Genomic DNA, 26,113 nt, shown 5'->3' with positions numbered 1-26,113 from the left:
CTGATAAAATTTTCAAAATTCAAACCTTTTTCATCAAAAATGGCACAAAATATGCTTTTTTGGTCCACTTTGTAAAAGTTTGGCAGACTTAGTGACCAAGAAACCTTAACACAGACTCACTAATTTCAAAAAGAGCGCTAGTTGCAATTAGGCGCCGTATGAAAGCCTTCTGGAATTAAAACTTTGCCGTTTTTTACAGATTTAACTCAATAATTATACAAAATGCATCTTTTTTTTTCAATATTTGAAGAATTCCATTCAACAATTGGTCTAATTCGCAAATAACTGGAACACTTGGTGGTCGGTTTGCTGGGCGCACGAAAAAATCAGAGACAGGATTGATAATATCACGGGCTCTTAGAATCAAAGACTTTTCGGTTTTTATTTTGATGCTGCCTTTTTTCAAAATATTTTGCTTTTGTTTTTTTAACGCTAATTACTGAAAATATTTTTTATTCACGGCGCCGTTGACGACAGCTCCGATTTACGTAAAATTGAGGCCAAATGTAGATACAGTTTGTTTCAAGAGAACCAAAGGGTTTTTATGGCTTTGAGGAAGAGTTTTAGTAAAATTTAACTGAATTCTTGTCTTTGCCTTAAATTGTTATTCTTTTGTTAGTCTGATTTTTCAGTTTAACCACTCGAAGATCTAAATCTCTTCCTCAAGAGGTGCAAGTGAACGTTTTCTATTCATTCGGTTGTTACCTAATGTCTCTTATCATATTGAATGTATTAGTTTTAAGGAAATTTCTGTGATTTTTTTAACTTGTTTTTTTTATATTACTTTAGTAAACATATTGCTTATTCTCAGTAAGTACAGGTCAATCTTTCCTCCCTATATAATAAAAACTAATTGTGTGGCCGATTGTTTTAACAGGTCTTCTTGCTCTTTTTTCTACGAGTTTTCATACAAAATTTTCTGATTTTTGTGCATAATTGCCCAATTTTGATGTTGTTTTTGTTTCTTTAGTAAAATGTCACATTACTTAACAATCTAACTGAAAAAAACTTGACATTATTTGAAACTGAACAAAATTTTTGTTTTCATAACATATGGTCTGAAGGGCTGCGACACCGTTCTCTTGCAGAAATTGGTAGATTTTTTAATTTTTGCCTTTTATTTGTTGTTAATTTTTGCAATATGCCAAATATTGTGTAATTAAAGGTCTCAGTGGCCAACTCTAGATGAACATGTGAACTTGATTAACTGATATTGGTAACTTGTTTTTTTGTATTTTACAATGTTGTATCATTTTCGTAAATTAGCATCATTATTTAGAGCTCTTTTTAATGTTTTGTTGAATCAAATAATAATTTTTCTGTTGTTTAAACTTTTTAAATGATGTCTTCAGGGCTTAGACAATTTGTTTCAGAAGAATTTTGTGAAGCTTAGATACTTTTCAGTTTTTGTGGTTCTTTTTGTTGTCATTTTGTAATGGTCGCTTTACAAAAAGATGTTATGATGATCAAAGGAGACGCAAATAAAGATATTATATTCTCGCGGTTAATATCTTATAGTTAATCGCGGTTAAATTTAATGGCTTCAAAACTGTGGTTTCGTAAAGTTGTTTGTGAAACTTATTAGTTCAGCTTGTATTTAATGTTATTTTATAGTCTTATGATTTAGTCTCATTAAAAACAGTTGCAATTAGTTTTCCAAGTAGTTGCAAGACAAACTGTCGAAAGCTTTTGTTGGCGATGAATTTTGAAAAAAAATTGTTTTTAATAAAAAAAAGATTTTTGAGATCTGCCAATTTTATTTCTGTTAAATTGTAGCTAAGCATCTCATACAATTCATATCATTTATCTTTTGAAATACAATTTGCTCTCAATAACGGAACGGTTTTATTTTCCTCAAATGGTCTTTCTTCTTGGAGCAACCAGTTTTCATAAAACCAATTTTCGTGATTTTTGCAAATTTGCCCCCTTTTTTGTAGGTTTTTGGTTTCTTTTCAGTATCACAATAATGGGCGTCATTTGACTTACAAATGTTGTCACCTGCAAAAAATGCAAACGAAGATTTTTATTGCTTTTAGTGATCAGCTTATAATTAAATTGATTGGGGGGACATCGTTTTCGTGCATAATTTTTTGTGCAAATTTTTCGTTGTTTGTCTGTATTTGTCGTTCTTTTTGTATTCGTATGACATATCCTGGATAATGAAAGGCCTCAGTCCCTCTCTATTGAGGTATAAAAGACTCTCTCAATGATTTCATTTGATGCGTCATGTTTCTAATCAGTTCGAATTTAATTCTTTTTTTTAAAAAGCAAGGTTTTAATAAACTTTTGCCACTGTCGCCAAGTCGCATTGAGGAAAAGTCCTATATTTTGTTCCAAAAACTACCAGTTAATCCTCTTAGTATAATTTTTATCTGATGCCATTTTGATTTGGTTATTAGTGGTTTTCAAAATATGGACAAGGAGTTTTGGTCGTAATTAACATTTGTAACAATTTGATTTTTATTGCCGTCCTTTCTGGTAGTCATATTATGGTAGCCACAGGTCCCATAGGCCCTCTAGAGTAGATTGTTTTATTCTTTTAGTAGTTTGTTGAACGATATGTTGATATGTTAATTTTTTCTATCTCTTCCTCGGTAGACAATTAAGTGAAAAATGTAGATGAGCGGGGTCGGAACTTAATGTGCGAACGCACATTACCGAGCCTCCTTGTTAAAAACATCAAATAATTACAAAATAGACCACACAGAAAGGACAGATAACGGAGCAATAATGCTCACTAGAATTCTACCCTAAATACATGAATTACTAATACTTAGCGTTTGCAATTATCAAGGTATAAGCATAAATCATAATAAACAAAAATTGGAAAAAAATTATGACAATGAATGAAATTGATGAAACTTAGTAAAACTAATTTTAAACATGAGAACTACAAATTTAACAGTAGAAAGCCAAAAAGCTTCCTACATTTCAACACATTATACGAGACCATAAGTTAAATTTTAACGAAAAAGTTCAAGATAGTGATAAAAATTAAGGTAGCATTTGGTCAGTTATCACCAGACTGTTCACAAAACTCAGAACTGTGCATCAAAACAAGAACATTTAAGAATCATCATTTAAGGTGGTCGTTGTTTCGTTATCTGACCTGAGTTCTGGTATCCATGAGTTCCAAGAGGTCATTCCATATCTCATTGAGGTGTTCCTTCCACTCTGCAATGAGGACTGCGTCTCCATGTCCCTGTTCGATCATGGCGTCACACGCATCTGACACCTGACTCACCCTCTCATGTCCAACTTCAGTTGTGTCCTTTGTGAACACCTTGAACTTGTCCAGCAACATCTGCAAAGCAGTCAAACCACATCATAAATCAATGCACTCAACTTCAATTGGACTCTCTGAGCGATTTCATGTCAACAGGGCCTTTATATCAATTCTGACCGAAACTGTCGCTTATACATCGCCTGTCCTACTAACCTCGCTGAGTGAACTGAGATGTTCAGAACTAACCGCATTTTTGTTTACATCTATATGGCGATTTCTTTCACTGTCCATTTCGGTCTTGAAATACTTAATTCATGTCCTGAATAGCTAAATACGGTATTTCTGCAAGCAGCGTTTCAAATTAGGCACGTGTTTTGTTATTATTAGTGGGTGCATATTATTTGCAGACCCCCACCCCCCCCCCCCCCAGACGCACATATCATATTTTTACACAGTGATTTACTATGTAATGGCACGTGCTCTGCATCTTGGGGGGGGGGGGGGTGCATAGCGTACTGGAGGGTGGGGGTGGGGGGGGGGGGGGGGTGCACAAACGGAAAAGATCCCATAATAGTTAAAATAGATCTGAAGCCGCTTCGTGTCTACTTCTAGAGCAATCTAAACATAACCAGGAGATTGCCGGAAAATAGCCGCCGTTGATTAACAACTGTACAATTCGTAACAAGCCCAACTCGTAAAAAATTTCTTGAGTTCCATTCTCAGAGATGAATAGCATGTGTTTTGTTATCCAAAAATTACAAAGGTTTGGTTGGTAGTGGTAGAGTAAGAAACAGTTCCAAGTATCTCAGCCAAAAGAAAACAAAGTATTCAATACTTTCTATTAAAACAGCGCACCAAACAAGGATTCCCTGAGCAATTTTCCAGCACAAGATAATTTGCAAATCGATTACTTTTCTAAAAACAAATGTAAACCTTTCATTCTGTAAGTACTCAAAGCATCTTTAGTCATAACTCCCACCAAACAATTTTCGCAAATACAAAAACAACACAACACACTTTCCAAATAAGTATATTTATGGATATTTAGCACAGGATGAGGATATTAATGTATGGCTGATTTTGCGTTATGCTCAATGGGTCGTCCGATGAGCAACAGCCTAATCGTATTGATCCAGATACATCTGTAAACACAGGAAACATAAGTTTCCGATGAAGCAAAGAACACTTCCCATGCCAAAGAGCTCTCTCGAAAATGCAGCCAGATATAAATCCAGAATGGACACGAGTCATCAGGTGTCGGACGGTGGACGGGGGAGGTGATGGGGGGAATGCTTTGTACAAATTAATGAATAACAAAGAAACATTCCGCAAAAAAACCGAGCAACAAAAAACACGTAAATTTATACTTAAATCTTCAAACATAACAGACTAACGTCGGGCGAATTGCTCTCAAGCGACCAGTGAGCGGTTGGCTTTGGTAGTATCCCACTGGAACTCACGGATTCTACCTAGCATGGGGGGTCAAGCGATGGGGCAGAGTTGGAGGACTGACGAGAAGGGGTTCAAATTGTCAGGTGGAGGAGGGCGGACCGGGGGACTGAGAAAGTCAAACCCTTAAGATTAAGAACCGCCCTTCACATCATAAAATTGTCACCACAAAACAGTTTTGGTAAATTGAAAACTAAGAGAAATAAAGCGTAGAACTCTCCCAACCGACAGAGATAGGGAGAGAGCTAGGAATATTTTCCATGATGAGATTCGACTCTGCAACTTTCAGTTTTCTAGCCTTGTTAGTAATTAAACCATATAGAAAAACTGAAAAGCAAAATTCAAAAGAAAAGTTTCCACATTTCGCAGCAGAAAAAATCTTAAAAAACATTTTTAGCTCTGGAGATCTGTCAGGTAACCCATCTGCAAGACCAAAAAAGTTTGATCGTTAAAATCAGAAAAATACAAAAATATTCGAAAATTTCAAAAACTATTGTACATTTTATCAAAATCTTGCTAGAATTCGTGGTATTTAAATCTTCATAACCATTTCACTGTAACAATAGACTATCCAGTAACCCTATTCCAAGCACTAAAATAGTTTCACGGGCTCATATAGATCCACAAACTTGGAACATAATGAGTTTCCGAAAACTTGAAAAAAAAACTAAAATCATATTAAAAATAATTGCTAAAACTCGAGTCATTAAAATATTGATAACCAGTCCATTATATCTACAAACTATGCAACAGCTTATTATCAAACCTCGGAGGAGGTCCCTGGGCCCCTGGTGCCGGAAAAAAATCAAAAACATTAAAAAAAATGCAAACATTTAAAATTTCTAAATTCGTGATATTAAAATCTTGAAAACATTCCATTACATCTATAAACTATGCAGTATCCTATTATCAAAACCCTAGAGGACATTACTTGGCTCTTGAGGTTGGAAAAACCTGAAAGATGACAAAATTTTCAAAAAAAAAATTGAAATGTAAAAATTAGTAAAAATTTGCGTTTTTCTTTGGAGTACCAAAAAAATAACTTTTAAAATGGTCATAAAAAGTACTTAACTTGCAAAAGACCTTCATTAACTTTAACCAGATTCAATTTTAGACTGGTCCAACAAAAATATCGAAGAACACGAAAAATTGCAACAGTTTGGGCTCAAAAAGTCCTAAAAATGACCGTTTAACCCTAAACTAGGGCCTTCCCAGTAGATTACTCAGACTAAGCGCTTGAAGGACTACTAAATGAAACTAAAGGCTTCTAATGAAACTTAATGCACGCTGGGGGCTACCTGTTGATCCCGTTTTTAAGGACAAAAAGTCAAATGGGTCAGACGAAAAATTGGTCAAGCGAAAAATCAAATTAAAAAAGACCAAAAGGACTAATATACTTGCTACAAACTTCGTTTGAGAGCATTTAATGACAAAAATAATACAAACATTAACCGGAAACTTTCAACATAACCAATTAAAGCCGGGCAAATGGCTCTGAAAGGACTAACGAGCGGGTGGCCATAAGGTGGGGCTGGTGCATCGCGGGAGGCGTCACGCTTTTGCGGTTTGGGATGGAATGAGACGAGGGTCCTAATCTCAATAGTAAAATTGGTCAAGCAAAAACTTCAAAAATGGCCGAAGGACTAAAATAATTGCTACAAAAGTTGTTTGAGAGCAATTAATTAAAATGAACCAAATGTATCACTAACTCATAACGAACTAAGCATCATTAGTAGGCAGTATATACAATTCTGTGATTATTGTACGAATTGAAAAAGTACGGAAAATTTTTCGGTTAGATGTACATCAACTTCTTTCCACAGAATTAACGAGACTCCTAAGGAAACGATAACAACATAACTGGCAGATTGCTCAAAACAGCCCAGTTAGCTTCGTAGATCCGCAGCCACAAAACAATAAAAACCAACAGTAAAAGACTACTCGTATTTTTGACTATACAGAGAAGTTATATTTTTGATTTAGCATATCTATAACATCGCTGCTTCCATTAGCTGCTGGTAAATACCCGTCAATCTGCGGCACAGAATCAAGTGACCTTATCTCCTTCAACTACACTGAAGAACAGTCTTTTTGCTAGTCAAAAAAGTCATTTTCGAAAATAATACAAACATTAACCGGAAACTTTCAACATAACTAATTAAAGCCGGGCAAATGGCTCTGGAAGGACTAACGAGCGGGTGGCCATAAGGTGGGGCTGGTGCATCGCGGGAGGCGTCACGCTTTTGCGGTTTGGGATGGAATGAGACGAGGGTCCTAATCTCAATAGTAAAATTGGTCAAGCAAAAAAAACTTCAAAAATGGCCTAAGGACTAAAATAATTGCTACAAAAGTTGTTTGAGAGCAATTAAAATGAACCAAATGTACCACTAACTCATAATGAACTAATTATCATTAGTAGGCAGTATATACAATTCTGTGATTATTGTACGAATTGAAAAAGTACGGAAAATTTTTCGGTTAGATGTAAATCAACTTCTTTCCACAGAATTAACGAGACTCCTAAGGAAACGATAACAACATAACTGGCAGATTGCTAAAAATAGCCCAGTTAGCTTCGTAGATCCGCAGCCACAAAACAATAAAAACCAACCGTAAAAGACTACTCGTACTTTTGACTATACAGAGAAGTTATATTTTTGATTAAGCATATCTATAACATCGCTGCTTCCATTAGCTGCTGGTAAATACCCGTCAATCTGTGGCACAGAATCAAGTGACCTTATCTCCTTCAACTACACTGAAGAACAGTCTTTTTGCTAGTCAAAAAAGTCATTTTCGAGAGTGAGGTAAGTCACGGGTGCAAATGAACGGACAATCTGGCTCTACCAAGAGTGTAAAACGATGTCAACGCACGGAATTCTGTCGAAATTGTATGAATAAGCAAACCAAAAGAAGTTATGAAGTGATCGTGACCTCATATAGTTATAACAAAAACCTGAATAACAAAAAGAAACATAACCGACTAAACGTCGGAAGAATTGCTCTTGAACGACTAGTGGGAGCTCTAATCAATTGCAGCCTGCTTCAGTCGGGGGGGGGGGGAGGGGTAGCCTAAATGGGACTAAGAAGTTCTATGGTGGGCTTCAAATAACCACATTAGAGGTTAACATATACCACTATTAAGATTTAAAGTAAAAAAATGACGCCAGTTTCGGCGCACTTTTTATTTGACTTTTAGTATTAAATTGCCGCCAACTGAGTTCAGCTGCATGAAATTGTGATTGAGAGAGAATTTTAGATCACGCGAAATGCAAAAAGTCAAGGGCGTAAAAGTCACTCGAAAAGTCAAAACCGTCAAGCGAAAATTTTGCATAAAAAAAGACACACACGTTTACAATAATTGCTTTGAACTGCGTTCAAGAGCAATTAAACAAGAGAAGGCTGATAACAGCCCCAGCTATCGCTTTGCGGCTTCTAACAAGAAAACAGTACCGACTAATTTCAATCGAATTGCTCTCAAATGACTGACGAGCAGTTGGCTTCAATAGTAGCTAGCGTTGGCGCAGCTAGGCTTGCCTTAAATCAGCTAGCGTAAGCTTTAAAAAAGTGGAAAGGAAGTGAAAAGACGCATTAGGGTTTTTTATTGGTGGGGCTGATTGGAGCGAGGATCATGCGAGAGTAAAGCGAAGAGAATCAAGGGTAGCGGGCTGGTTAGAGTGGTGTAGGATTGGATGGGGCGGACGATTAGGCGGAGGGAAGGAGAGGGGGTAAACACCCCCAAAAAGTGCCCTTCATTGTACACAGAAAGACTAGAAAAGCTCTTAGAGATCTGCTCAGAGACTTAGTGGCAACCGGGATTTAACTGTTTACCCCGTTTTGAGGACGAAATGTCAAAAACCTCAGACGAAAATTCGATCAAGCGCACAACTGCAAAAAATACCACAGGCATATAATAGCCACAGTCTTCTTTTGAGCCTAAGTAACGGGAAACTCAAACATAAACTTTGAAAGTTTATAAATTTCATTGAAATCACTAGCAACACAATGAAAAATTTAACAGATCAAGATATGATCTGGATAATTAGAGCGCACATGCTACCTCTCATAAATGCGTCCAAATGACAAGGTAAGAAGAAATGCTCACAAACTCAGAAATTCACTTATCCTTTTTGAGATTGTCTAATAAAGTCATAAAAATCGAAAGTTATCTGATAATCACTAGAAGTTATTGGAATTAGGCTCCATTACAAGACATATACTGCCTGCTATAAGCATCTGTAACCGAATTCAGTAAGGAAAAAGGAGGAACTATATTGCATCATAGCAGCAAAAATCATAAAACATTATAAGTTATCTTCAAAAGTAATCAAAAGGCGTGAATATATTAAAATTAAAATGAAGGACCAATACAATCCATATTCTTTGGATCGCAAACCCGAAATGAAATAAAGTCAGTGATAGCTGCCCGCTCTGTCAATCACAGCTATTAGAAAAAAAATCGTGGGGAAAAATAACCAATTATTCTTGTAAATAAATAAATGCTGTCAGAGTAATGTAAAGCCTAAGATGCGTGCCCAGACGATATACTCATTACAACTATTTGTCAATACATGAACATCGGAGAGCAACTAAACAGGAAACCGAGGGCTTCACTAGTTTATCTTGCTTCCGGTCTCACAATGCCAATTTTTTATATATTTAAAAACTTAATTTTAAATTTCATTTTAAATTTTACCAACTTTTTCAAAAATCACATTGTTACCTGAAAAATTAGTCCAAATGCCTTAATAACAATATTTCTTCAAAAGGAATAATATTTCGAAGCCATTGAATGGCATTGCTTGTGTAAATTTTCATTTTTCTACTTAAAACCTGACCATTGCAACCAAATGTTGCATACAGAATTCTCACGCAAGATTTCAGTTACAAAACCATGGCAGCAAACAAAAGGATTAAACCTTGGCATTACTTACAATGACATGTTCCAGATCTTGTCCCATTTCGTGGGATCCAGCCACAATCTCCCTCTCGTTGATCCAGATCTCCAAATCGTCCACATCTCTGTTCAATTTGAACAGCTCAACTGCCTGTTCCAGTCTGTTCTTCCTCTCTTCACACAGTCCCTTCAGATTCGCGTAGCTGTGTTCAATCTTCTCCTGTTCGGATTGGATCTTGGGACTATAACGACATACTTTCTTGGATTACAAACGAGAATCGATGGCGAAAGTTGATCAACATGAAAGATCCTGTCTAGTTAGAGCAACCCGTTCCATTAACGTTCACTAAGCTTTACATTTCTTTGCTGCAATTATGCATATAGAATATTATTTTTGCATCATCATTTAGAAGTTACTGAGACTAGACCATACACCAACGAGAAAAGCACCAATTGCTGGTCCAAAACAAGAGCATCACTCAAACATTTCGCAAACAGTTTCAGACTGACATCGGCTTAATATGGAACGAATCCTCGCGGATATTCTTAGCATTTGACGTGAACGTGAAAATAAAAGGTCAACATGTAATCAGTCGATGTTCTTATAAAGAATATCTCATCGCCAACGTCGTGTTCAAATTTACCTACAGTATAGTTTGTGCAAAATGATGTCCTTTAGAAGATTTTAATAGTGATGGGGTTTTGAAACGGTGTTAATATCTCGTGGTGGGCGAAACATGTCATGTGTGAGTGAACTTGGGAGTCTTACTTTCCTTATAATTCACTTCGCTAGGAATTCTACGTTTGAGGAACAGCAGAAATTATACGCCAAACTTAGAGGCGATACGTGCTTTGTGCTTTTGAATACAATTGCTTTCAAACTAAAAATGCTCGCAAGCCAGTCAATTAAACTCAAATATCTCGAACAAATGGTCGAAGAACTCGAATAAGTCGAAAACTCTCTTGGACATTAATTAAGAGGTTCATGATCAAAGTAGTGCATGTAAATACTCAATTACAAGGTGCTAAGATATTCTATCGGGGTAAAGCTAACAATTAACATAAACGGCTTTTCTATGCTAGTACCGACAGGGAAATTCGACTAAGCGCTTAAAAGTTGGGGAAAGTCAACTTAAGTAGCGAAACACATCTCTCGAACAAGAAATTTCTGTCAACCAACACAAGCCGAGAATTTCAGTCTGGGTTGATTATTCAATAGTCACCTGGCTGTCGAGTTTTTTTTTTAAAAAAAATAGTCTAGTTATGCCCCCCTTAGCTGATTTAAAAAGCGATAGAAGAATTTATAGCAAAACTAGTGACTCGAATTTTGGCACAAGTAGTTTGCCGTTAAATGACGCTGGCAAAACTGGTGCGAAACATAAATATGAGATCGAGTTAGCTCAAACAAAAATAGAAAAAAAAATAGGCAGAGTTTAGAAGGTAGTTGAAAATTCGCCTCCATTAACGGAGTATTTCTGGTTCTCTAAATCAAGATTGAAACAAGCCTAGAAATGTCCAAAAGATTTTCTGCAAAATGTAGAATAAACGGTAAAATGAGGTAAATCGAAACAATGTTTTATTCGAAGAAGTATAGAAAAAAGCATAGCAGGCCCAGTCTTTAATCGCAATTCAAAGAACTGAAGCAACTGAAAACAACAATATCAGACTCCTTAAAAGAACAGCGAGCGATAACAAACAACAAAAAAAAACATACAAAGACGTCTACGAAAGGAAACGAAACACTACAAAACTCAAAAAAACTATTTTAATTCATTTCTTTTAGAAAAATAGTGTTAACGAAGTTCGAATTCCCCACAAAGTCGAACGAGTTTCATACATTGGAAATTTAGACGGCAAATACCAACTTTGCACAGAACCACCGCCGACAAAACAAAAAGACAACACGGCCGACATTAGGCAAAAAAACGATTTTTACGAAAATAAGAGGAACGAAATTTAATGAAACATGCATCTAAATTTTGAATTCTTCAAACACGGAACAAAAGTAGCAACAAATGCAAACAACAACCAAAAGTTCAAAATTAGTCAAAAACAAATGATGCCGGAGCCAATTAAATTACCAGCAATGCACCTAAAACCATTAAAAAGATCCAATTGTGATCCTAAAGAGCAAATGACACCAATCATTGATGAGAATAGCCGACAAGACAACAAAAACAATTACAAACATAACCGACTAAACGTCGGAAGAATTATTCTCGAACGACTAGTGGGAGCTCTAATCAATTGCAGCCTGCTTCAGTCGGGGGGAGGGAAGGAGGGGGAGCCTAAATGGGACTAATAAATTCAATAGTGTTCAAAAAAGAATTCAAAAAGTCAAGGGCGTAGAAGTCACTCGAAAAGTCAAAATTGTCAAGCAAAAATTTTGCATAAAAAAAGACACACGTTTGCAATAATTGCTATGAACTTCGTTCAAGAGCAATTAAAACGATCATATTCAAAAAAAAATAAAACGAACAATTTTTGAAAACAAGACGTGTCGAAGCCATTAAACCCCGCAGCTTTGAATCCTAAAAACTCAATAAAGTGGTGTGTGCCTAATAAAAACGCCAATGAGACCTATCCTTAATCAGATTGAATGACAGAAGAAAATACAAAAGAGGGTTAAGTCCGACAAAAATGAAAGCAAGTGGTGCCAAAGTAGTAAAAACTGTTTGACATAAAACCTTAATTAATTAAAATGAGACTGATAAGAGAATCACTTAGCGCTGTTCACTTTGAGACTAAGTAACAGAGCTAAAAAGGATCACAGAAGATGCAAAAATCCAAAAACATAGCCGGCAGATTGCCGGAATAGCTGCGAAATAGACTTGCGTGCCGTAAAATACAGATGGAAAAAGATACGGAAGTGAGTTGATAATAGTTATCGCAGCCGCCTATAAAACTTACAAGTTTATTTCAAAGGAGGTTGTTTTTGGGTGCAAAAAAATTTTCCCTGTCGCGTCTCGAACCGCCGATCTCCGGATTAACAGCCAGTCGCCTTAACCACTCGGCTGTCGGACCATACAATCTGTTTTCTGACAATCAACTTTGTTTTAGGAACAGATTCTGTTTCTGAATAACCGCAATTTAGGTCACGCAGAAAGCGTGAAATCAAGCGCGAAAAAGCCATTTAAGCAGTGACGAGACAGAATGTTCTAGAACAAATGTAAAACGAAAAGGAAGCGTCAGACGACGAAACAAAAAAAAACCAAGAGCACCGCAATATAGCTTCGCTCAGCTTACAGCTTCGCAGCTATAAAAAACTTGGCAGCCGATAGACACCCAAAAAAATTTGAGTAAATGCCGAGCTAAATCGTGATGTTTACGTAACACTTAGAATAATAATTGAAAATCAAGCCAGAAAAAGCTACTAAAGAGCTGTTTTCCTCATTAACCAATCAGAAAAAAAAACGTTTTAAGTAGGAAGAAATGCTGTCGAACGTCAGGCGGGGGTTCAATTTAAATGTAGTACAATTGAGCAGGGGTTAAACGCCTAGATATATGCACTAAAAGGCTTCGTACAATGTTAGAGTTATTTTAGTCCACCGCCTTTTAAGATTTAAAAGAAAACTGAAATCAATTTTGTCGCACTTTTATTTTTGATATTCACTAGTGAACTTCCGCCAATTGAGTTCAACCTATCAAAAATGTAAATGCGATAGCAGTTTGAAACAATCGGCTAACGTCGCACAAATTGCTCTCAAACGACCGGCAAGCTGGCTGGCAGTAGCAAGCTGGGGGCTTAGGGCTGCTAGCATTAAGGGGAGGGGTTGAGCAGAGCTAGTCATCAAGCGAAGGGTGGGGGTCAAGCAAGGGGGTAGGGTGGCGAGGGCTGGACGAGAGGGGTGCAAATCGCCAGGTGAAGGAGGGTGAACGAGGAGTGCTCTGGGGGTGAGATCGCATAAAAGGAAGACCAGTGTACTAATATAATTGCTACAAACTTAGTTTGAGAGCAATTAATCAAGAACATTTCAAGAAGTCACGCGGAGAATCACGCGGAAGTCAGATAGCAGGAAAGAGGAAAAATATTCCAGAACAAAATGAGAATACCTTTTAAAAAATGCGGAAAGGTGGCTCATCGTATACCAAAAAGACTAACAGAAAGACTGTAAAGTACTATTAGAAAAAAACGCGTATGATAGCTTTCAATAATTCTCCCCTGAGCTCAACAATTATCAATATCCGACGACCTGCTCGAAAAAAATGCTTTGAATATTCGATGCAATTTAAATAGAGAACATAGATAAGGTCAAAATCACTCAACATACAATGATCAAAGTCAGAAATAATATTGAGTTAACCAAACAACTAGTCCTTCAGTCGACTGTGATTAAACCAACTGTTCAAAAACAGAAAAAAAGATAACATACCCGGCAGATTGCCGGAAAATAGCCGCCGTTGATTCCAATAAGCATGATTGGGATTGAACGAATAGAATATATTGAAAAAAAAATATTTTTGTACAAAAATATTTTTTAAGTCCGATTTATTTTGATGGCATTTCGTAGTTGAACATACTTCTGTTTCTTAGAGAGAGGCTACAGGGGCTCCTACCAATAACAATAAGCATTAGAGATGGTAAATAAGACTTATAGGAACGACGTTCAAATAGCGGGCATCTAAAATTGGGCTTTATGGGTTTATCCCGTTTCTACTTTGACTTCAATTTTTTATACTGACCCTGTTCATTTTGAATTGCTTTGCTGCGCAACTGATGTTCAAAATCACTTTTAGCAGAATGAGAGAAGAGAGAAACTAGCCTAGAGAAGTCAAAAAGATTTCACGCAAAATGTCGAAAAAGCGGCAAAATGGTAAAGCGAAAAAAACTTTGACGAAGTAAAAAAAAAAATACGAGCGCAATAATATCCGGCTGAGAAGATGAGGGCGGCTATTAATAAGCATTAGAGGTGGTAACTAAGACTTATAGGAACGACGTTCAAGTAGCGGGCATCTAAAATTGGGCTTTATGGGTTTATCCCGTTTCTATTTCTGACTTCAATTTTTTATACCGACTCTGTTCATTTTGAATTGCTTTGCTTAGCAACTGATGTTCAAATTCACTTTTAGCAGAATGAGAGAAGAGAGAAACTAGCCTAGAGAAGTCAAAAAGATTTCACGCAAAATGTCGAAAAAGCGGCAAAATGGTAAAGCGAAAAAAACTTTGACGAAGTAAAAAAAAAATACGAGCGCAATAATATCCGGCTGAGAAGATGAGGGCGGCTATTAATAAGCATTAGAGGTGGTAACTAAGACTTATAGGAATGACGTTCAAGTAGCGGGCATCTAAAATTGGGCTTTATGGGTTTATCCCGTTTCTATTTCTGACTTCAATTTTTTATACCGACTCTGTTCATTTTGAATTGCTTTGCTTAGCAACTGATGTTCAAATTCACTTTTAGCAGAATGAGAGAAGAGAGAAACTAGCCTAGAGAAGTCAAAAAGATTTCACGCAAAATGTCGAAAAAGCGGCAAAATGGTAAAGCGAAAAAAAGTTTGACGAAGTAAAAAAAAATACGAGCGCAATAATAGCCGGCTGAGAAGATGAGGGCGGCTATTAATAACACAAGTGGATATAGCACAAAACTGACGGAGCCGAAAACTGTCTAAAACAATGGCTATTTCTCCAGAATTAGGTGCTCTTTAGGTAGAACATCAACGCAGCAAATTCAATTTTTCACAGCCATACGGCTACGCTCAATAGACACTAAATGAAAATCAAATCCTTTTCTGGACAATAGGTACGTCGGACAGACCACTAGTGGGAATATAACTGCGTGCATTAAGTCAATATATATAACATGATTACATCAAAAACGAAAATAAAGATGTGCAGTTTGCTGTTTCTGTGGACACCAACTCTTTCAGTGGCTCATCGCTAAATCTGATCCGCTCTACAAATTGTCGGTACTTTCTATGCACCGCACAGAACATGTTACATTGGAGAGATAACGTTTAGGCTCACGATAAAATTGGTTGTTCCAAATATCTAATTTCCGATGTAGATATGATAGTTGATGCAGTAACAACAGATACTTTTGGATGTACGTATGAAGTTCAGGTCGCTGAACTTTCAAATACATGAACTGATTGGCTGATTAATGTTCAGTTTATCAACACGTGAACAGAGGGTTTGAAAGAGGGGTTTAGGGATTTCATGTTGAGATGTTTCTCTAATTACCGGTCCAATTTGGAGTATGCATTTTGCAAAATGGGGCTAAAATGAACACAACAACAGTGAAGAAGGGTTAAAAAAATAAATGAACAAAATTGTGGTACAAGAACAGATCACCAAAGGAATTACGCTAGTAAAAATTTCACTCAATAATTAGAAGGTGCTTAAACATTAAATGCGCAACCACAATAACGATCACGGTTCCCTTTCCAAGTGAATTTATCAATTTTATTATTTGCCATGCCAGATAACTTTCAACCAAATTGTAGGAATTATAGTTAACAAATGTGCATGAAAGGAAACTACTCGAAACCCCGATTGACAAATAACAACAAGATCAGTCGTTCTCTTCTGCTAAATAATTATCAACATGGATAAGTCATCCTACCCAAACCCAGTCGTTGTCTAACAAATCCACATGAGAAAGACCATTAAGGCAGTGAGGAGCGAGGGAGGGGAAGGGGGTCTCCTATACAATGATGAGCTACAAGACTCTCGTTCTCACCTGTCTGGATGATTGGCTTCCAGTAGTTCCTTCGCAGTGTCTGCACATGACTTGATAGTGTCCTCGAAGTCATCGATCGACTTCTCCAGAGTCTGGTGCTTCTTCAGCAGAGCTTGCGCACTGGGCTCGTCCTAGAAATCATTTAGTACAAATACCATAATCTCACATATCAAAGACTAAATCAACTCAAAGAAAGTGAACGTTTTTCTGGTGATAGAGTAGAGTAGGTTTGACTATTAACTTAAAATGGACCTGCTTCCTATTTACTGGTCTGAATTTTAACCAACATGCTGCAACAAAGCGCATAATTTGAAAGTTTTGAAACTTTTTTTAAAAGTAAAAACATTTCTGGAAGCAGGTCCGTTGAACAGATCGGTGGTTTACCTTCAAAGATTCTAACAACCGCTAAAATGTGAAAAGCATTCAAACGATTTCACGCGTGGTGCTTATCGTCAAAATACTGCAATGTGATTTTTATATACATACACAAGAACAACTACCAAAAAGTAGGTGGCAGGAACCAATTAGACGGACATGCGGTTGAACAATATCTTCGAGTTTCCATTTCATTTCATTCCTCAAAAATTAAAATTACAGCAGTATAAAGAGCTCTTGTTTTTTCTGAGTCCTATAATTATTCATTACTTAAAATGGATTCCAACCTTTCCTCTGTCCTGAGACATGAGATGGAATTCCTGGTCAGACATCCAGACCTCGGCATCCTTTGCATCTTCAAAGTACTTCTGGGAGTTCTTCAGGATGTCCAGCTCCGCAACCTTCTCTTTCAGTTTCTCATCAAGAGACGCCCAGATGCTCTCAAGTTCATCAATTCTATCATTGACTGCCTGGGGATCGTGGTAGTTGTGCTCATTGATCAAAGCATGACCATCTTCAATTACGGCGTCCAAAACTGGTCTGTGACTGGCGATATCGTTCTTCAAACTCTCGTTTCTCTTTTCAAGTTGTTCAGCCTCTTGCAAACTTCCTGGAACCGGTCGGGTTTCACACAATGGGATTTTTTCATTCATCCATGTCTTCTCATCGGCAGCATCCTGGAAGAACTTGAACTTTTTGATTTCGATTGCCATTTTGTTCTGCTTTGCTTGGAGAGGTTGAGCGACCTTGTTGAATCGAGACTTGACATCCTCCTGTTTAGCTTTGATCTCTTCCTGTTCAGTGTCGGGAAGATCAGCCATTCTGCCTTGCTGGTTCTCGAGCTCATTGAGAGACGACTGAGTGTCGGCCAGTTTCTTCTGGATCTGGTTGAACTGGTCCATTTTGATCTGGGCCTCCACCAGGTTGGTACAGTCTTCGCCAATCTCATCCTCCTCCACTTCGCCAATGTTCTCGTCCAATTCAGAAATGGTCTAAACAACATTTTAAAATAGAAATTAGTGACCTATACATTAAAGAGATGCCAACAGGTCCTCAAGTAACTAAATATCAATTAAAGATTTCATGAGTTGTGAGATCTAGAGTCGAGATCAGTTATTTATAGCATTCGATCTTGCGAGATTCATGATAAAGACGCTTATCTTGCAAGACATTGATGTCCGACTTTTGCGTGGTAAAATCTTGCAACAATAACATCCTAATACAAAAGAAAACTTTTCAGTGCAAACTAGCTCAACAGAAAAATAATCATCTTGCAAGACTAACATCTGATCGAAATAGGGTTGGTACTTACCGACATAAAGATGGATCCCTTCTCTTTGTCGAATAGTTTGTCTACCAGGTCCTTCGCCTTCTGTTTAGTTTCTGCTAGCTGATTCTCTGTGGAGGTGATTGCCTCGTCCACCTTAACAACACCACCCATCATTAACAATCATGAATTCCCATCAAATTGGGGAAAAACAGTCTCCATATTAAATTTTAAATATATTTCAAATACTTTGCAAATGCTACATTTACTGAGATAATTAGACTTAAATGATTGCGTACCAAATTTAAGTTTAACCAGATGACTGTTTCGAATAGAACTTCACTCTCAGCTCAAAAAATGTTGATACTGATAAACCGTTTGAAAGTTTTTGTTTTAAAATCACGACAATTTTCTCGCAATTAAGAAATCGATCTCGCAGTGAGTTCTTTTAATGAATCTTTGAATCTTAATTAAACGGCAAAGGATCCTAACTGCAGCAAAATACTATCAAACGGCGGTCATATCATCAAGTAGAATCATTAGTATTAATTCCCATAAATTAATAGCAAATTTGAGCATCCGAGATCAAAATGGAGAGCATGAAATATCACATTTGACAATGAGCATCAGTGACTAAACAGAGAACACAGGTAAGTGTGCGCAGTACCTCATCGGCCAACTCGGGGTGTTTCTCTTTGACCTGTTCAGCATGGTCCTTCATGTCATCCAGCTGTTTCTCGAGTGCCTCCACCTCGTGTTGGACAGCAGTGGACTTGGTGAATTTCTTCTTACCCTCCAGGGGACTATCCACAATAGTATCCACCAGGTAACTCTTGTCCTCAACTGAGAAGTGCAACTGAAACCACCAGACAATAACTGTTGACAATAATGACAGAAAAGAGACATCACTCGACAAGTTCCAACCTATTTGAATGCCTCTCAAACGCTGATTGCACTAATACATTGTACTTTTTATGCAGCGTTCGGAAATTCAAATCTAATCTAATCTAACTGTTTACAAGATTTGGTCGCATTATTTCTAACTATTATCATTCAACGATAGTTTTTGTTCTTTCAATTCAAGGAGTAACAAAATTTTAAAAAAATAAAACTTTGGAAGTTTATGCGACCAATGTAAACAGAAAACTTGGAAACAAAAATTTGCATTACGATATCGTCGAAAGCACATAAGCTGTTTTAACTGCCAGCTCAGGTCTCTTGAAAAGTCTCTTTATGAATCCATTTGAAAAATGATTCATTTTAATTAATCTGGCTTTAATTAAACTTACGCTCTGGAACTCGCTCTTGAGTTTCTGCCAGTCGAGAGAGTCGATGAGTTTGTTCAAGTCATCCTCTGCCTTCTTCCTGTTCTCGTCCCGTCTCTCTTGGATCTCATTGGCCTTCTCCACTGCAGCGGGAGAGTGCTCGTTGTCAGCAGCGTAGAGGTCATCTGCCAGTTTCAGAAATTGCACAACCTAAACCATATTTGATTGCTGGCCAAAATTTACCAAACAGTGAACAGCATATCTTACAGTAAACAGCAGCAGAGTTTCTAAAATTGATATCTTAATCACATCATCTCCCGTATAGAAACTCATGCACCTCAATTTGGACCTCTTATTACCATTCTAACCAACTCATAACGAGCAGCTGCACACTCAACAAAGATGGATCTGTTTCTGGATTTTAAAATGTTGATTATACGCCCTATAGCCTCCGTTTCTGAGATATTTGTCCTGTTTCAAAAACATAGCCGGCAGATTGCCGGAATAGCTGCGAAATAGACTTGCGTGCCGTAAAATACAGATGGAAAAAGATACAAGTGAGTTGATAATAGTTATCGCCGCCGCCTATAAAACCTAAAAGTTATTTCAAAGGAGGTTGTTTTTGGGTGTAAAAAAAGTCTCCCTGTCGCGTCTCGAACCGGCGATCTCCGGATTAACAGCCAGTCGCCTCAACCACTCGGCTGTCGGACCATACAATCTGTTTTCTTACAATCAACTTTGTTTTAGGAACAGCAATTTAGGTCACGCAGAAAGCGTGAAATCAGGCGCGAAAAAGCCATTTAAGGAGTGACGAGACAGAATGTTCTAGAACAAATGTAAAACGAAAATGAAGCGTCAGACGACGAAACAAAAAACATAGCCGGAAGAATTCCGGAAGCGACTCGAAGCGTAAACTTGACAAAAAACGTTAATTGCAGCTGAAACCATTACCTTTTTTAATAAACCATAAACTCATTCCCCCCCCCCACCCCCGGTCTGATCTAAAAATTGGTGAAATTTAAACCACTGTCACCAAGAGAAACAAAATGCCGCAAAAATTTATTATTGAAAACGTTTGGTAAGGATAAGTGCAAAATAATTAGGATAGTCAAAACACTGATAGTCTCAAAAAGCTGACAAGGCTATCGAGTGCCCTCAAATAATTCATGATTCTAATCTCAAAAAGATCATTAAAGCAAACGGCAGATAATAATAACTTAGAAACTAAATTAAATTTTTCAAAAAATAATGCTCAAAGTTAAGAATCAGTAAACTACTACAGTTAGATTTCTCATCACTGCAATAAGGAAAAAAAATATCATATACTTCTTTCTTCTAGAATACATGCTAGACAACATGATTTCAAACTAATTCAAAAATTACAATAATCATAGAAAAGCAACAGAGTAATATTTTAAGGCAAAAAATGATTAAGAACAAAACCAAAGTCGGAAAAAAAATAAAATAAAAAGTAATAAGTGGAAATTCTGGAAAAGGCTATCTAGTAAACTCTTGGTACCGCCTTATGTTGAATGAAATCAATTGCAACACAAAGAAATGACGAAAATCTAAGAAAAAGCCGAATCATTGAATTTGTTAATAACTGAAAAACTCAATATAACAAGTATAAATGTATGTGCCAGGACAGAGCTAGAATAATAAAAATTAGAATGTAAACAATATGGACACAATTTAAGGAACTCCGTAACAAAGACTAATTCTTGATTTTTGAAAGTTCAAATCCAAATTTTGAAAGTTTAAAATTCAAATTTAAAAAAACATGAAAAACAAACACCATTTCATTTTGCAGCATTCGAGACATAGAAAAGACAACGATTCATCAGAGACAAAAACCTATCCTCCTGAACAGATCAAAAAAAGAAAAAGCAGAAATCAAACATACTAAACTTTGAAACATTTTGCAAAAAAAGGTCAAAAAACTTTTAGAACTGCATTTATAAAAAAAAATTAACTGTTTTTCAAAAATTTAACGCTCAAAAAAAATCATTAACGTTTTATTGAAACGAAATTAGAGCCCCTCATGTTGCACAAAAAGAATATTTCTAGTAGTTAAAACCAAAATACACAAAAAACTGAGAAAAATAGGAAAAAAAAACTACCAAAATCGGATTAGCATATGTACAATTTTATAAAACAAAATACATCGAGGCAAAAAAAGGCATTGAGTATTTGAATTGTCAACGGGAAGTTGTCATATTGACTTATCTTTGACAAAAAAACGGCTAAAGATCCAAAAATGAAAATAATAGGAAAAAAGCCCAAAATTAATTAAAAAATCAAGAAATTTATGCCAATTTTGAACTTGAAACTTGTTTTCAGGCTCTACAAAACACTGTTCTATTAATTTCCGAGGTTTAAATTTGAATACAGCATCGAGTAAAAACCATTTTCTACAAAAAACCAAATTACAAGCAAAAAATGAGCCACTTAGACGAAAAAACTGCTAAAAACGGTTATCTATATGTGCCATTCAGTCAAAAACTACTTTTCAAAGTCAAAAAGTCATTCACTAAACGCAGCGCATGATCAAAAAACTTCTCTCGCTCAGAAAAAATTAGTTCACACGGCAATTTTTCTCACTTTCGCTTTTAGGTCAAAACAGCGTCTGAACGAATAGTACTTCCGGTAAAAAAAAAACCTTAAGAAAACCAATACTCCTCTTCGAGTCGTAAAAAACCAAGAGCACCGCAATATAGCTACGCTCAGCTTACAGCTTCGCAGCTATAAAAAAACACGGGGGAAAACCCCCACCAACTTCGGATGGGAAAACCCCGAGTAAAACCCCACGTAAACCCCACTTGGCTGTTAAAGAGCTGCACATATGGCCATGCCTACTGGGACTTGATATTGGCTCGTGGGACTTGATATAAAACTATCAAAACCAAACAAATCACATCCTTGGATGTTTATTTGCTATAAGAATCAGACTGTGGGTTATTTGCCGTGGGGGGTTGGTTTATTTTCGAGAACCATTCCTGTCAAGTGTTCTTTTATTCTCCCAACTGACCTTCTCGTCATGTCTGTCCATCTGACTGAGGAGGTCCTTGTACTTGCCAATAAGCTCGTTGCACTGTTCGATGTTTGTAGGTCTCTCCACTTTGGCCAGGAAGGCATCCTGTTTGTTCAACAGACTCTCCACTGCCCTGCCCTCCTTCTCCAGTTGCATGTACTGGATCAGCTGCTTCAGTCGATCGTCTGCCCTGTTCCAGATCTGGTGCAGCTCGTCCCATTCTGAAACAGCAGATGGGTTAAGACTGCATTAAAATCCTAAAAATGTACAAATGACCTTAATGATCGATTTTTTCTAGCATTCATCACTCACATATTAAATGAATGCAATGAATAAAATCTTTCTTTTTCAACCAGGATTGAGTCAAATCTTCTTTAATATTTGATGATGAACTACATTTAACACTCGCATCGTAGAAGAACACTGAACTCTCAAATGCTTAAATCTGCCGTACTCTAGTTCAACCATCGTCCGGAAAACGGACGAGTGCATCAAAAAGCGTAAAAAAACTCAATTTTTGCACCAATTTTGTGGCTATCTCAAAAACATGGTCATAGGATATTATGAATAAACCCTTGAGGTCTGCATTTCGTAAATAACATCTCAAATTGTATAACTATTAGATTTCAGTTAAAACTATTAGCTGTAAAGAATCAAGTAGACAAAAAAGCTCTCCAGTGAAGCAGCTCTGCAATTTAGATGGCGAATTTGATAGTAAACGAGTTGACCTCGTCATTACCAAATGCTGCAGTTCGAGCATGAAAAGTGCAAACTCTTTTCTGCAGCATACCACATACCTCACACATACATACGTATGCATACAGAACTTGTTCACAATTCCGTCATTGTAGTTCCAACTAGTTGAGTTAGTTGGCTATTTTGAGCAAATAAACGCTATCAAACTTGTAGGAGCTCCTAAGGCTGCGTGACTACTAGTTGTGCATTCAAATACGGTGGTGGAATTCTACACTGACATATTTACTCCAATCGGTTACCATTTATCCACATACAACTATTTGTGTCATTTCAAGCAGGGCCCATTTTAGCACAGAACGAATGCCAACACAAAAATAAAACCAACAGAAAGAACTGCATAGACATTTGGAAAATATTTTCCTTCCCTACCACACCAAATTATACTGGAAATGAACTGAGGTTTGCAAAGAATATCCCACTAATGTTTTGAGCGATTTCAAATTACCCGATTTTAAATGGCCTCTCAAATTTGAACAGGGTGGTGTTTTAAAAATGATTGTTCATTAAAAATGATTAGACTAGAGAAAGAGGAGCGAACACCTGCACTAATAAAGCCACAGTGCAAGACAATTTGGGGCGCAAAGAAGCTAAGAAATAGAATTGTCGAGCAAGTTAATTGTCGGACATTAATCGGTTATCACCATTTTTGGAAAAAGGGAGGATCTGACTCTCTCAATCCCAATATTTAAAATTTTTTAACCACTAGAAGACAGAAGGCGAATTTCCAATTGAGAGAAAGCTAGAAAGCAATATTACGGAATTTTTTCTCAAAAAATTTTAACTAATTACTCTTGTTTTATTTCAAACAGAACAAGGCGGCTCGGTAATGTGAGATCGCACATAAGGTTCCGACCCCGTTCATCCACAATTTTGGCATAATTGTCTACCAAATGAGGAACAGATAGAAAAACACAAAAAATTCAAGTATTTTTCAAAAAAAATTTGGTAGATGAACGAAAAGATAGCCTCCAAAGCAAATGACTCAGTGGAGTAAAAAATGATGCATTAGATTGATGAGACATGCCGATATAAAGAAAGCGAGCGAAGACGAACGGCAAAATCAAACAAAAACAACAAACAATAATTACATCAAAAAGTTTATGTCCGTTTTAAAAAAAAACAAAACTTAAAAACAAAGTCAAAATAGCGTCAGATAAAACTGAAAATAAACAAAATAACTTGTAATTCACCAGAAAAAATGGTTATTCACCAGTTCATAATAAAGCTTGGTAACAATTAGACAAAAAAGAACAGAAACTTCACAGTTAGAAAATTCGCCGAATTTTTTCAAAAAAAAAAATTTATTTCAAAGTGATGAAAACCATTAGGAATCAACTAAAATATCCCATAGGTTTACAATTAACAATGTTTTTTAGAAGGCAGTTAACAACTCTTGGTATTCAATTTTTTATGCAGTTACAAAAAGAACAAAAAATAGACAACAAACTAAAAATCAATTAAAATTTGCCAGAAATTGCTTTGGAAGCCGTAAAGCCATACTTTGGCCCTCAAAATATGTCCGCTTGCGCCTTCGTCGAACACCGACAATGTTTTATTTGGCCGCTCATTAATGACAATAAGCAACAATTAGACAAAGAAGAAAAAAATGCAAAATTATGTTTTTTCGTAAAAAATTTATTTCCAAAGACATGAAAGTCATTAATTACAAAATGAAAAAGTTGAATAGGTTCGTCCATTCTTCCAAAGGAAGCCTTTGAGACCTGCAATTATCCAGAATATGTCTTACGTCTACAAAAAGAGCGTCAAATATGACAAAAATCAAAAATTCATTCTTTTTTTTGTGAAAAACCCGCGTGGAAGCCAGTAAAGTCATAACGAACTCTCTTAAAACATTAGATTTTGTGACACCAATCCCTATTGACACTTTCGCTTGAAATGTATTATGTGACCTCTCAGTAATTAAACCAGGTAACAATTAGACCAAACATAAAAAACGAGATAATTTAAAACTTGTTTTTATCGAAAAAAATTTTTTTTTCCAAAGACATGAAAGCCATTAATTACAAATTATTCGTTTATTCTTCCAAAGGAAGCCCTCGAGACCTGCAATTATCCAGAACATGTCTTACGTCTACAAAAAGAACGTCAAATATGACAAAAATCAAAAATTAATTTATTTTGGAAAAAAAAATTCTTTTCCAAAGACATGAAAGCCATTAATTACAAATTATTCGTTTATTCTTCTAAAGGAAGCCCTCGAGACCTGCAATTATTCAGAACATGTCTTACGTCTACAAAAAGAACGTCAAATATGACAAAAATCAAAAATTAATTTATTTTTTGGAAAAAAACCCGTGTCCAAGCCAGTAAATTCATAACGAATTCTTTAAAAACATTAGATTTTGTGACACCAATCCCTTTTGAAACCTTACCTTGACAAAAAAAATTTCATCTTTAACCTTTAATTAACGAGTTTAGGTGACAAACAGACAATAAAAGGAACAAAATTGCAAAGTTGAAATGTTTCTTTTTTTCAATTTGGAAAACAATTGTTTTCAAAGTCATGAAAGCCATTATCTATCTTCTAATATCGGGACATCGGCTCATCTACTCTTTCAGGAAAAGCCAATCAAACCGGGTCATTGTACAGGAAATTACATACGACTAAAAAGACAAAGTAAAAACGACAGTTAAAAGACAAAATTAAAAAATTCAATTAAATTCTTCGAGAAAGTTTTATCGAAGCGGTAAAAAACACAATCTATATCTTTAAGGATTTAAATATTATCAATTATGCGTTATTTTGAACGCGAAAGTGTGATACATGAACTGACAATTACGTGATAATTTGACAAAATTAGAAAACATGAAAAATGGACAAATACCTAAAAACTAAAAAAAAATTGTGAAATCTAGTAGTATCAAAGCCAGAACACCATAACTTAAGGCCTAAAACAGCAAAAAAAAACTAAATTTGAATTCAGCTTAAAGAAGGAGCACTCTTTGATTGCTGACACGAAGCTACAAGTTGACCAAAGTAAGAGAAAAATGGAGGCAACGTTCAATAAGCAATATTTTATTTAAAAATCAAATATTTTAAAAGTCAAAACGACAATAAGCTTTCAAGCAATCAACTAGATAAATTAATTTCCAGCTAACTAGGAAGCCAATAGGACCTATCACTAGTGAGCTTTGATTTGAAATAA

At 36.2% G+C, this 26,113-nt stretch overlaps 1 protein-coding gene across 3 annotated transcripts in view; it reads right to left on the bottom strand.

Annotated features, from left to right (window-relative positions):
- Positions 1 to 26,113, bottom strand: part of LOC142349610 (spectrin beta chain, non-erythrocytic 1-like) — a 69,214-nt gene that overhangs the window by 22,267 nt on the left and 20,834 nt on the right. For 2 of the 3 annotated variants that reach the window (XM_075401292.1, XM_075401294.1), the window contains exons 15-23: positions 22,188 to 22,411; positions 19,184 to 19,369; positions 18,562 to 18,750; positions 17,940 to 18,050; positions 16,915 to 17,619; positions 16,253 to 16,383; positions 15,754 to 15,789; positions 9,610 to 9,814; positions 3,110 to 3,304 (exon numbers count right to left, since the gene is read on the bottom strand). In XM_075401292.1, the coding sequence (XP_075257407.1) occupies positions 3,110 to 3,304; positions 9,610 to 9,814; positions 15,754 to 15,789; positions 16,253 to 16,383; positions 16,915 to 17,619; positions 17,940 to 18,050; positions 18,562 to 18,750; positions 19,184 to 19,369; positions 22,188 to 22,411 (1,982 nt within the window). The remainder of the gene's footprint in view (positions 1 to 3,109; positions 3,305 to 9,609; positions 9,815 to 15,753; positions 15,790 to 16,252; positions 16,384 to 16,914; positions 17,620 to 17,939; positions 18,051 to 18,561; positions 18,751 to 19,183; positions 19,370 to 22,187; positions 22,412 to 26,113) is intronic. The other variant, XM_075401293.1, reaches the window with a different exon arrangement.

Source organism: Convolutriloba macropyga, chromosome 11, assembly GCF_964194025.1.
Source record: "Convolutriloba macropyga chromosome 11, txConMacr16.3, whole genome shotgun sequence".
NCBI classification, from domain to species: domain Eukaryota; kingdom Metazoa; phylum Xenacoelomorpha; order Acoela; family Convolutidae; genus Convolutriloba; species Convolutriloba macropyga.
Note: the sequence above shows the minus strand (reverse complement) of the source record. Positions and strands in the feature narration are given on the sequence as shown.